At 44.5% G+C, this 12,650-nt stretch overlaps 1 protein-coding gene across 12 annotated transcripts in view; it reads right to left on the reverse strand.

Annotated features, from left to right (window-relative positions):
- PLEKHA7 (pleckstrin homology domain containing A7) overlaps positions 1-12,650 on the reverse strand; it is a 243,685-nt gene that overhangs the window by 96,809 nt on the left and 134,226 nt on the right. For 10 of the 12 annotated variants that reach the window (XR_008669775.2, XM_031016210.3, XM_031016209.3 and 7 more), the window contains one exon: positions 105-188. The exons of 1 other annotated variant lie outside the window; for it this stretch is intronic. Coding sequence is in view for 7 of the 11 variants with exons in the window: in XM_031016210.3 (XP_030872070.1) it covers positions 105-188 (84 nt within the window). In the remaining 4 variants the exon portion in view is untranslated. Of the gene's footprint in view, positions 1-104; positions 189-3,393; positions 11,700-12,650 lie in introns of those variants that run through there. One more of the 12 variants, XM_055355904.2, reaches the window with a different exon arrangement.

A 12,650-nucleotide genomic window follows, 5' to 3' on the forward strand; every position in this document is an offset into this window, starting at 1 on the left:
GCCCCTCTGTCTCAGAGAAAACAGTCCAGTAAGTTTTGTTTTCAGCAAATGCCTTTAGTCTCCCATACTCTGCCCAGATAAGGAGAATACATAAAAAGACTTACTCTTCTTGAAGAATGAATTCACTATTTTCTGGAGAAAACTGCCCCGTCACAGGATGCCTGAATGCTGTGGTCTGCTGGTTATGGCTAAAGAGAAAGAGAGAAGATGGATGAGAATTCGTGTGAATGGAAGGAGTACAGACACGACAGGTCAGTCAGCAATGTCTGGTGACCCTGGTCATCAAAGATTTCTCACAGGGGGAGAAATGTGGGCCTTTCCTCTGAGACACACTTAGTCTGTCAGAACCCCGCCACACTAAGAAAAGCCCAAGAATTTCCAGCTCAGGTGCCAGAGCCCACCTACGAGACAGGGAGACTTCTAGGGAAGTCTTGGCTCCAAGACAATACTGCATCTTGGAGAGACATTCCATGAAGTACTTACTACAGCAAACTGAGACGATGAACAAAAAGTAACACTTTAAGACAGTACGAGCTAAAACAAGAATGAAAGAAAGCAGATGACACTTAAGACAGCTTCCAAATCCATGAATCTAGCAAAAGAATTCTAAGAATTAACCACCCACCCACAAAAATCTATCTTCTGAAAATTCTTCTCCCTACTACAAAATGTCTTCACTTCAATGATGGGATATAAATGTATGGGCATGTCTCTGCAACACGACCTGCACAATTTCAGCACGGTGGAGTTTCTATCACCCTTTTGAAGTTAGGAAGGACCAGCTTCCACACCAAGCTGACAGACACAAAGTGTGTAGGTGTTTTGTGCATCAACAAAGGCTGCTTGGTTCTTTGAAAGGGAGGAGGAGCTGGCTCTAAAGACTGTTGGTTTGCTCCACAAATAAACTAAACTAACCCTCCTCTTTTAAAAACAAAATATGATTTATTTAAATTTCTTTCAAAATCATAGTAAATGTAGACTTTTTTTTTTTTTTTTTTTTTTTAAGACAGTCTCTGTTACCCAGGCTGGAGAGCGGTGGTGCAATCTTGGCTCACAGCAACTTCCGCCTCCTGGGTTCAAGTGATTCTCCTGCTTCAGCCTCCCAAGTAGCTGGAATTACAGGTGTGCACTACCACGCCTGGCTTATTTTTGTATTTTTAGCAGAGGTGGGCTTTCCCCGTGTTGGCCAGGCTGGTCTCAAATCTCTGACCTCAAGTGATCCACCCACCTCAGCCTCCCAAAGTGCTGGGATTACAGGTGAGCCACCGTGCCCCACCTGTAGACAATTTTTAAAATGTAGAAAGTAAAAGGCACCCATGACCTCTCTATGTGGAGATATACCCAGGTATGTTCCCCTTCCAAGTTTTAAATTTTCTTCTACTTAAAAAGAATCACTTTAGGCTATTGAGAGTGATTTTAGTGTATATAAAAATCTGTCCTGCTTTTTCACATCCTATTAACATAGAAAAAGTCCTATATCATTAAGACTTCTTTATTTGAAATAGCGGAATAATAGTCTTATCATATGAATGTAAACAAAAATTTTTTTGACCGGGTCCCGCTCTGTTGCCCAGGCGGGAGTGCAGTGGGGTGATCATGGCTTGCTGCAGGCTCAAACTCCTGGGCTCAAGTGATCCTCCCACCTCAGCCTCCGGAGTGGCTGGGACTACAGGTACATGCCACCATGCCCAGCTAAGTTTTGGGTTTTTTTTGTAGAGATGAGATCTCACTATGTTGCATAGGCTGGTCTCAACCCTAGGCTCAACTGATCCACCAGGCTTGCCTCCCAAAGCGTTAGGATTATGCCTGGCCAAATGTAATTTTATTTTTCATACAACCACTCAGAAAGTTGTCTACTGGGCACCCATGTGCTAGGCACTCCTTTAGGTACTGGGGATAAAAGGTGAACAAAAAGTCCTTATCCCATGGTATTTACATTCTAGAAAGATTTATACTCTTCTAATGCTAGATATTTTAGGTGCCTCCCCCCTACTATTATAATCTATATCTCTTTCAATGTAATTTGAATTTTGCAATTCAAATTTTTCCTTGGGTTAAAGTCTCAAAGGTAAAATTACTGAATCAAAGAGCATGGTCATTTTTTAAGGTTCCTAGTACAGAGAGTTAAAATGCTTTCATAATCAATAGATCATCTCAGTTGGTATTGTTAAAATATTAGCCCCATCTCCAAATTGAGGACTAAGCCTCCCTAGAGATTACTATGTCTAAATCAGCATAGCACAAAGGTTATAAAAGAAAAACTCTCTAGGCCTACAAAGTCTTTTTTTACTCCGCCCTAATGCCTGGTCAGAACCTCTGATGTCCAGGTGTCTGGGGTAACCTGGGCACTGAGGGTTAGAGCAGCCTGAACCCTAACAAGCCAAATGTGAAGCCAGCCATGAGGCCAGGCTGTTCCTTAGTCCTGCAACTGTGTACCACCTCACCATACTGTCACCCTTCCCAACCATAGCCAGCCTCTGAATTCCCTGCTCCTGGTCCCAGGCAAGCCCGTGGAATTCTATGACCTCATTTGGCAGACAGCAGACTAGTCTTCCCAAAAAAGCAGAGTTAAGTCTGAGCATCTAAGATAAGGATAAGAAGCAGAAGCAGGCATTCTTAACACGTGTTTTAAAAATCCTTGCACCACGTTCGAGGGTTAGGCTTTATTTACACCCAGCTTTTCCTTTTTTTTTTTGAGATGGAGTGTCGCTCTGTCGCCCAGGCTGGAGTGCAATGGCGTGATCTCGGCTCACTGCAACCTCTGCCTCCAGGGTTCAAGTGATTCTCCTGCCTTAGCCTCCCAAGTAGCTGGGATTATAGGCACCTGCCACCACATTTGACTAACTTTTGTATTTTTAGTAGAGGCAGGGTTTCACCATGTTGGCCAGGCTGGTCTTGAACTCCTGACCTCAGGTGATCCGCCCACCTCAGCCTCCCAAAGTGCTGGGATTACAGGCGTGACCCACCACTCCTGGCCCAGCTTTTTCTAGAGACTTATCTCCACTTGCCAGAGAATCTGAAAATGCAAACTTTAAATCTAAACCTGCCTCATTTCCACCTGGAGGGAAAAAAGCCCTGCTCATAACGGAAATAACCATAAAGCATTAACACCACTATCTGTGATTATCTCTATAAATGCTTTGCAGTTTTAGAGAGGTGAATAGCTCAGAGAGGTGAATGGGGGGGGGTGCCTTGTACAAGATAACTTTGTTGATAAATTATAAGACTGGGACATGGCGCAGGTGCAGTGGCTCACACCTGTAATCCTAGCACTTCCTGAGGCTGGGGCGGGTGAATCACTTAAGCCCAGGAGTTTGAGATCAGCCTGGGCAACATGGTGGAACTTTGTCTCTACAAAAAATACAAAAATTAGCCAGGCATGCTGTCACGCACCTGTAGTCCCAGCTGCTTGGGAGGCTGAGTTGGGAGGATCACCCGAGCCAGGAGGTCAAGGCTGCAGTGAGCCATGATTGCACCACTGCACTCCAACCTAGGTGACAGAGTGAGGCTCTGTCCCAAAAACAAACAAACAAAAAAGTGATAAGACTGGAACATGACTCCAGGTCTTCTATTTCTAAATTGTATGTTCTCTGTATGATAACCTGCTTTCCCTTTCCCTTAGGAGTCTGAGTTGGGGCAGCTTCCTGGCCATGATGAGAAAGCCCTAAAGACACAAGGCATCAGAAGCACAGCCCAGCTGCCACTCCCTCTCATTCTTTATCTCCCCCTTTCCTCTTTTGTCCAGGGCCAAAGTTCTGAGTGACAGCACTTGTGTGGCACTCAGTAGTCCCCAAACAGCCTTCAGTTCTACCATAAGATCAGCTGATGGATCTCTGGCAGATAAGGGTAAAGAGCAAATCTTCTATGTGCCTGGGGCAGATCCAGCAGCCAGTGACCACCACTTCATATACACTGCACAATCTTAATAGCAACTCCTGGGCTCCCCGTCCCAACTTGTACCAGCTTAAATAAACCCAGGGTTCTAAGTAAATGAATCTTGAGCTGCAGAGTGTAGGCACTAAGATGAATTTTACATTCTAACATTAGAAGAAAGGTAATTTTTAAAAAGCCAACACAAATAGCTGTCATTTGATCAGACCTAGAGACAGTTCTTCAAACTTTTTTCCCTAATATGGATGCTGCCTTCTTTGCCAAAAGAGTTGTCAGTCACAGCATCATCACCACCACCATCTACTGCAATTTACAAGGAGCTTTAACTAAGCAGCTTTAACTGTGCTTACATTCATCATCTTATTTGCCCCTCCAAACTACCCATTGATGTAAGCAGGGCAGATATTTTTATCCCCATGTTAAACATAAGGAAACTGAGGTTCCAGGTTATGGGATGTTACTAGAACACTAATTTTTTTTTTTTCAAAAAGACTCATACATTGAGAAAAGAGATGAACCAGAGTAATGGCTTCTGAATACTGAAGTCTTAAAATTTCTTTCTTTTTTTTTCTTTTGTTTGAGACAAGGTCTCACTTTGTCACCGAGGCTGGAGTGCAGTGGAACGATCTCAGCTCACAGTAGCTTCGACCTCCTGGGTTCAAGCGACATTCCTGCCTCAGTCCTCCAACTAGCTGGGACTTACAGGTGCACACCACCATGCCCGGCTAATTTTTTTTTTAGAAGAGATGGGGTTTCACCATGTTGCCCAGACTGGTCTCCATCTCCTGAGCTCAAGCAATCTACCCCCTTGGGCCTCCCAAAGTGCTAAGATTACAGGTGTGAGCCACCGTGCTCGGCCTAAATTTCATCATTTTTGATCAAACATATTCAGCTTGCTAATGGCAGAGCTTCTGGTTCAGCACTCTGAGCAAAGGGATGTGAGTGAGGTCCCTGGGCGATTCCATTCAATATTCACAAATACCTAAAAGGGCAGGTTAGGTATCACCACACCAGGCTCCAAATGAAAAAAGTAAGGTCCCTAAAGAATGGTGATTTACCTATAACCTCAGTCGGCTCCTGTGTTCCCCGCACACCACCACCCTTTTGATCTCTTTCCACTACTCCAGGCTCACCTTCACCAAACAAAGGCTGCCTATTAAACGCTGGCTCCCCAAACCCATTTGGAGATTGCAAAGTCCTCTGGCTTTACTCGCTGTCCCTGGCTCCCCCGCCACAAAAGCCCTCAGTCAGCTCCATTTCCTGATTCTAACACCCATGAAGAGTCTCATGTCCTATCACTGTGTCTCAAGAAGTATTTAGCAGGCACAGACACATCCCCTGAAATACCTGTTCTTAGACCTGAATTGCTACCTTGCTCTATGGTAGTACAGAGATGGCCCGGCTGAGAGCCAAGTGGCTGGTTTCAGGGGAGAACAAAAACTCTCTCTGTTCCACACAAGGGCTTCTGTTTCTCTTCAGGCTACTGAGAAAGTAATTTGGCAAATGAGGTAAACACAAGCTAGCCTCCATTTTCAAATACCGCTCTTCCTCCCAGAAGCAGCCCCTTGAAGTTGAATGGCAGCCAGTCTCACTTAGGAAAGGACCAGGGAACATGGACAGAAGATGGCAGGGAAGGATGATTCCCGTGAAAGCAGGCTATGGGTAACCATCCACGTAAATAAGCATGTCTTCACAAGCCCTGGGCCAGGAAGTACTTGGGTTAAGCCCTAAAGAAGTCTGACAGCAAATACAAAAGACTTGATAAGAGAATAAAGTGAGGACCATAGAGAACTGGAGACTGATTTAAGTACAATGTAAGACAGTCAACCTACAATGACAGACAAGGCTAGTCAAAATGTAAATGCATCCTATGGTTTCTTGCAGCATTTTTCCATATTAATTTTCTATTCATATGTATTTTGATTGTAATATGAGCAGTGACTCCTGTTGGTTAAACATAAAGGTTCCAATTACTTAGCACAGCAATTTTTTTTGGCATGGCAAGAAGTTCTGGCATTATGTGAGTGATGCTTAACAGAACAGTGGGGGTCGGAGCACCCTGATAAATCTGGTTTTCTGACAGTAATGGTGTTGGTATGCTGAGAGTGTGACAAATCTGCTCCGTCAGCACTAGCTCTTATCTGGCCCATGCTATAAAGAGAAGAAACAGCTTAAAATGTAAGAAAAGTATCTGGCCTAAAAGTCTGAGGAGGGACTCTATTAAAGATCTTCTCATTGGTATGCTCAGCAGTATCTGCCCCTCTGGACCTTCTGGTTCCTCAGTGTGGCTCCCAGAACACTGTAAAAGCGTTACCCTGCAGGCCTGCAGCCACATTCAGCACTGACCCCAGGCTTGTAAAGCCACTTACTATCTTTGTTCTAAATACCAGTGTCTGGAGAAAACCAAGGATTCTGGATAACCTAATAATGTTCCTAGTTAGGTCTCAAAACTGGAAATTGAAACTCTGAGAATACAAGAAATTGCCTCTTCTTCACCTTCAGCTCCAATTTGGGCCCCACAATAAAGAGGTAGCAATCAAGATTTGAAACAGCATCTCTATGTTTCCTCAATTGTTTTTTAAGCTCCTTGTGACTAATTTTACTTAACATTTTCACAAAATTGCTCACTTAATGCAAAGCATCATCATTAATGTGGCATTTCTAAGTGGATTGAAAATCTACTGAAATGGTCTTTCAAGCTTGCACTATTTTGACCATATCAAGATTTACGACAGCTCACTGCACATAGGCATTCCTGTGACAGGCCCTTCTTCCAGAATCAGGCCTTGATGAGCCAATGTAAGGTCCCCATCCTCTCTTTAAGTAGAAGCTATCAACATAACACTAATCAGCCTCCTTCAACATCCGCCCTAAGCAACAAGTCAGCCCAGAGCCCTAGGGTCAGAAGATCTGGGTTCAAACCAGATAAGCCACCTCACCTCTCTGAGGCTCCATTCTTCCATTTGCAAATAGGGGATAAAAATGTCCCTCCAAAAGGTTGTTGTGATGATAAAATGAAGGAACATACATGAAAGAACCTTGCCAAATGTCTGGCATACAGAAGGTACTCAATTAATGTTTGTTGAACCTAACTGTACCTTGACTATAGCAATGACTAACAGGCATCTACATTTTAACAGGGCAAGAATAGAATGAGCCTCCCTTCCCCGGAAACTCAATACTCCTCCAGGCTTCCCTATTTCCATTAACATCACTATGACTTTGGAATCATCCTTTACTCCTTTCTTTAACCTCCATGTACAATATGTGAGGCACACAGAACCAAGTCCTATTGCCTCTATCTATGAAATATACATTGAATTCATCCACACTCCTCTCCATCCGTACAGCTAGCACCCTACTCATCTCTTAACTAGATACTGCAACAGCCTCCTACTGGCTCTTTCTGCTTCTACCTTGGCCTCTGTGGCACCCATTCTCCTCACTGGATGCCTCATGGATCTTTTAAAATATAAGCTAGACCATGTCACCCTCCTCCATTAAACTCTACGATAGCTCTACTTTACACACAGAGTAAAAAATAAGCTCCTTACCTTAGCTTACAAAATGCTAAGATGCCTTGACTCCTGCCTGGTTCCATCTTTGTCTAGTGCCATTCTTCCCCTTGTCCATGCTGGCCCAGCCACACTGGCCTTTTTGTTGCTTGAACACCAAGCTCTTTCCTACTTAACAGTCTTAGTAGTAGCTGTCCTTGCAGCCTGGATGCTCTTTCCTCCGGATATTAGAGATGGAGTCTCATTCTTTCACCCAGGCTGGAGTGCAGTGGCACAATCGCAGCTCACTGCAACTTCCGCCTCCCAGGCTCAAGGCGATTCTCCCTCTTCCACCTCACAAAGAGCTGGGATTACAGGCATGCACCACCACGCCCAGCTAATTTTGCCTCTAAATGAACTAGCTAGCCCTACAGAAATCTGGACTCAAGTAACAGAGACAAGAACCTAACGGTCATCAGCCATCAGAAGGCAGTTGGCTTCTATTCTTACTTCCAGTGCAAGGATGAGACACCAACATGCCAAGAACACTTCATCCTTGGTTCTCCTGAACTGTGTTACAATATAATTTGGAGAAATTAGCCCTCCCCTACAACTTCCTCAACTCCCCTGTAAAGGAGGGTTAATACACCCCACTGAGAAAATCAAAGAAAGGAATGCAAACACCTGATAGGAAATTACTGAGTGATTAAAAACACACAGAAGGATAACATAAACATCACCTGTATCTCCCTTGCGTGAACTGGGAGAGTGTTTTGGCGTGAAACCTACAATTTGGTGACTGATTATATCCTCGCTAGTATTGCTCTCTGCTTATTTCATGTGTGTTTGTTCTCCTCCCTGTCCCTTCCCTTCAAGTAAGATCCAAGGGTTGGGAGGAGTCATTCCTTACTCCTTACGTATCTCCTACAGCAAAGAATATTCATGGAGTAGGCACTTGAACCCCTTTACTTCAAAACAGCCTGAGCACAGACACATCACCTTCAGGGAGAGGCTGTGCAGAACCGATGTCATTTTCTGATTTCAGCAGCACCATGCATCACAGAGCCCTCAAAGATACGGGGAGGCAGAAGGCCACAGGCTCTGAAGACTCCACCAGCCCTGGAGAGCACAGAGCAGGGCAATTCTAGACCTTCCCCATTCCCATACCGTCCACATCTGGCACACACTCCATACCAATGTGGGCAGCGACATGGAAACCCCGTCCAACTCCAGACCCCCCACCTGAGGGGCAGTTAGTAACTGTGTTCAGTGTCCAAATGTGCCAAAGGGAATAGAGCCTGGCACAGGCAGAGCTGGGCATGAGGGAGTCACAAAATTAACTGAGCAAACTTAAAGCCCTCACAACTTGCAAAGAGGGAAGTCTGTCTTTTCCAAGCTCTAGATTTAACAGTCTTCTGGCATGATTTGCAAACCTCTACATTTCATTAGGTTCTCTTAAGTTCTCCAGAGTTCTGCAGATCCACTCAATGGCCAATTCATTTTGCAAAGTACTCTTCTGACTGAGTCACCCACACCGCAAGACTGTCTGGCCCCTGAGTTCCCACATGGAGCCCCATGACTTGGGGTTGCTACTTGGTGAATAGAAAGTTTTAATTTTGATTTCACAGGATCCCAGTAGCCATGAGAACATTAAAGCCAAGATTCTGATAGAATGAGCAAATCAAACTCAGAGAGCCCTTTCCTAATTTTCTTTTTTAAGGAAGTTGGCAGAGGGGCAATGTGACAGGAGCTGAGTACCAGCTTTGTCACTATCGGCTAGCTCTACAGCCCAAGCAACTACTCAACCTCCCTGGGCCTCAGTTTCCTCATCTGTAAAATGGGGGGTGCAGGTAGGTTCTCCATCTAGAAAGGCCACACAGGCCTGCAGGAAGCCCAGGCAGATCAGAGCCACACAAACTGGAATTCAAATCCCAGCTCTGCCACACACTGGTAGTGCATGACCTTGAGCGAGTTAGTGGCTTTTCTGAGTTTATCTGTAAAGAAAAGATTAATTCTGACTCTGCATTGTTGTTATAAAGAATACTGATAACATCCCAGCCCACAGTAGACACTTCAACCTTCAGTGCCTGCTATATTTATCTTCGGCTAGCTCTAAAACTGCACTCCAATAGAGTTGTTTTGCCTTTTTCCACATTGCAGACTCCAGCATGTTCAGCCTGCTCTAGGACAGAGGCTCAAGAACACGCTTTCTTTTCTTCCCTTTGAGTTAAGGCACAGCACCCAGCCTCCTGTTTAAATTTCTATTTAAAGAACTCACCTGGCAGGCAAAGTGGTTTAAGATCAAGAGGCACCTTCCACCAGCCACACTTCCATCCCCGACAGGTTCAGAAACTGCGGCCCGAGAAAAGCCGCATTCTATAGAAGTTTTCAAACCTGTCCTGTGAAACATTTTTAATCTTAGAACACCCAGTTTTATGCTTCCATTTAGTACACTTAAATAAGTCAGTTTCCCCAACTGTAAAATGAGAAGGCTGGAGCAGGAGATGTTTCCAGGATGTTCCCTCCAGCTGTAGCATTTTAAGATGCTGCGGTTCATCTCAAACTGTCATCCACAGAGCTACAGACTGAAATGTAACAACACTACACAAAACTGCAAACACAGAGACAGAGGCAGACCAGTTGTCCTCCCCGACCTCACTTGCCAACAAAATACTCTGTAATAACATCAGGGAGGTGTAGTTAATGATACTTATGTCTTATTTATGCCCAATTACATTGGATGGTGGTTGTTTTTATTTAACTGTAGGTGCTCCCAACCATCGAAAACTCCCTTTCTCTCAGTCATTACTTGACTTTCATGAATCAGAATATACCAAAGCAAACTGAATCCCTATGAAACCAGTACAGGACTAACCTGCTTTCTTGTTCTTACCGGAAAAGGCAGGGGACACACTCACCCTCCCTTTGGGCTCCACATTCGGATAGTGTCTTCCCCAGCTGCACCGCCTTATTAAATCTTAGGTTCAGGTCAGACAGGGAGGGAGACTCCCAGCCTGCCTGCTGTCTCTCAATTTCGGTTCTTGAGCAGCTGCCTCCCAAGGTGTTACAAATCCAGTAGCCACTTGCTCCTGCTCATTCATTCTCCTTCCTCTCCACCCTCCACACAAAATCTGGCAACCAGGCAGGAACACAGTTCCAGCTCTGAGTCACTGCCCCACTGTGGCCAAGGGGAGCAGTGGCTAGAGGTAATCAACCAGGCAAGCACTTCACGTCTCTAGAATCCAATTCTTCCGTTCTTTGAGACCGTGGGGTTGGCTGCCCCTCTAGAACCAGGACATAAAGAAACACCCCTACCTACAGCTCTGGAGTCAGAACAAATTGCTCATTCAGGTTTGCCCTACCATGCTGAGCTGAAATCAGCCCCAAAACAGAGCCTATCTTTGGTGAAGAAACAATGGCTCCTTATCAATATTTCATACCAGTCAGGGCAGGGAAAGGTTTGAGTGGTTACAGGTCAGCAAACCCACTCCCCCTGGTAACAATGATTCTTTCATCAATGCTTGGGATGGCTAAGGTTCTCTCAGCACCGATTTAACCATGTGGCACTCACTCCCAGAACAGGTCTGAAAACGAGAAGGGCAGAGGGGTTAAAAAGAGAAACCAGGCACCAAAGTGAAAGATCAACACTGTGGCTCTTTTCATTGCAAGCTACGTAGTTCTACAAGTCACAGTGCAGGTGACACTTGAATATGAGCTCCATGGGGCAGAGACTAGTGTTTTCACAGCTATGTTCCAGGGCTTAGCATAGTGCCTGGCACACAGTAGGTATTCCACAAATATTTGAATGAAAAAAATACAAGGGGTTTTGTCCTGAGTCTGCTTAGGATGACTCTATTACTAAAACTCATATCCATCTTTTCCCTTTTAGAAACCTCCATATCCTTCATAACTCCTAATACTACCTGTAGTGAATGTTCCATAAATCTTTAAATGTGGAGATGATTTACTGTTAAACCGAAGAAGCTCAAGCTTTAGGGCCCCTCACTTTCACAAGCCTCCTCCAGGCCCCAGGAAGAGCCCTACCAATGTGTTTACATGCTTTCTGCAATTTTATGTATTTTTAAAGAAAGCTCCCCAAACTATCATATTAAACACCAAGCCCTACAAAATACCGAACCACCACAGCAGAATGAATGAATGACTCACAAGCGATGCTGGCATATTATCCTAACAAGGGCATTTGCTTGGACAGAACTGTTTTGGTCACAGAAGAGGTATACCCTAGCCTACAGACACAGCCTAATTAATCACAAGTCCATCACTAAAAAGACTGGATTAGGTTTAAGAGCACAAACCCCACACATTCAACACTTATTAAAGCCCAACTATTTGCTTAGCCCTCTGAGTGCTTTGAAGAAAAATAATGATTAGATCATAATCACCCCCACAGAATAGTAGCTTATAATCCAATAGAATAGACTGATATGGTCATAAGTACATATAAATATATATTTCATATGTATATATACATATTCACACACACACACACAGAGTTCAGAGTGGGTGTCGTCATAGAAAAGCAAAGCAGACCTACTTGCTATGTATCAACCTAAAAGGCATAACACCCTAGAAGGTAAATTATATTATCTTCATTTCACAAAAGAGGAAACTGAGGCCCAAAGGAGTCAAGGGCCGTTCTAAGATCATATAACAAGCAAGTGGCAAGGTCAAAATCCAAGTCCAGATCTGCCTAACTCCAAAGTGTGGGCTTGTTTCTAGTGGCTACATGTCAGTCAATGGCTAGTTGCTCTATAGAACCTCCAAAATGTCTTGGGAGACACACTGGCTTTGGAGGTAGAGAAACCACATCGGGCACCAGCAGAGGTTGGCAAGCTTCCAAGACTCACACTCTTAAGAGTGGAGGAACAGGAAATGCGAGGAGCTTATTCATCAGTTATATAGAAATAATCCTTGTTCACCAGGAAACACCCTAGCAGGAATTAGTGACAGCTATCTTGGGAGCCAGCAGGGGCCACATGAGAGGCTGCCACCCTGTGGCTCTGTCTCCAAATTTCCTCATCCTTGTTACCAGTTTAAGCATGCTGGAGCACTGCTCTTGTTCCATTATCTCCTGCCCAAACACCCTCCATGGCTCCTCATGTTAAAGCCTCTTTATCTCTCACTGCTTCCTGATACTCTTGGCTTCTGTCAACTTTAACTGCCCACCAGTCCCCAAGTCACCCTTTCTTTTCTACCTCTGGGCTTTGGCTCCTTCTGTCCTTTTCCCTAAGGATTTCTGCCCCA

This window comes from Gorilla gorilla, chromosome 9, assembly GCF_029281585.2.
Source record: "Gorilla gorilla gorilla isolate KB3781 chromosome 9, NHGRI_mGorGor1-v2.1_pri, whole genome shotgun sequence".
NCBI classification, from domain to species: Eukaryota; Metazoa; Chordata; class Mammalia; order Primates; family Hominidae; genus Gorilla; species Gorilla gorilla.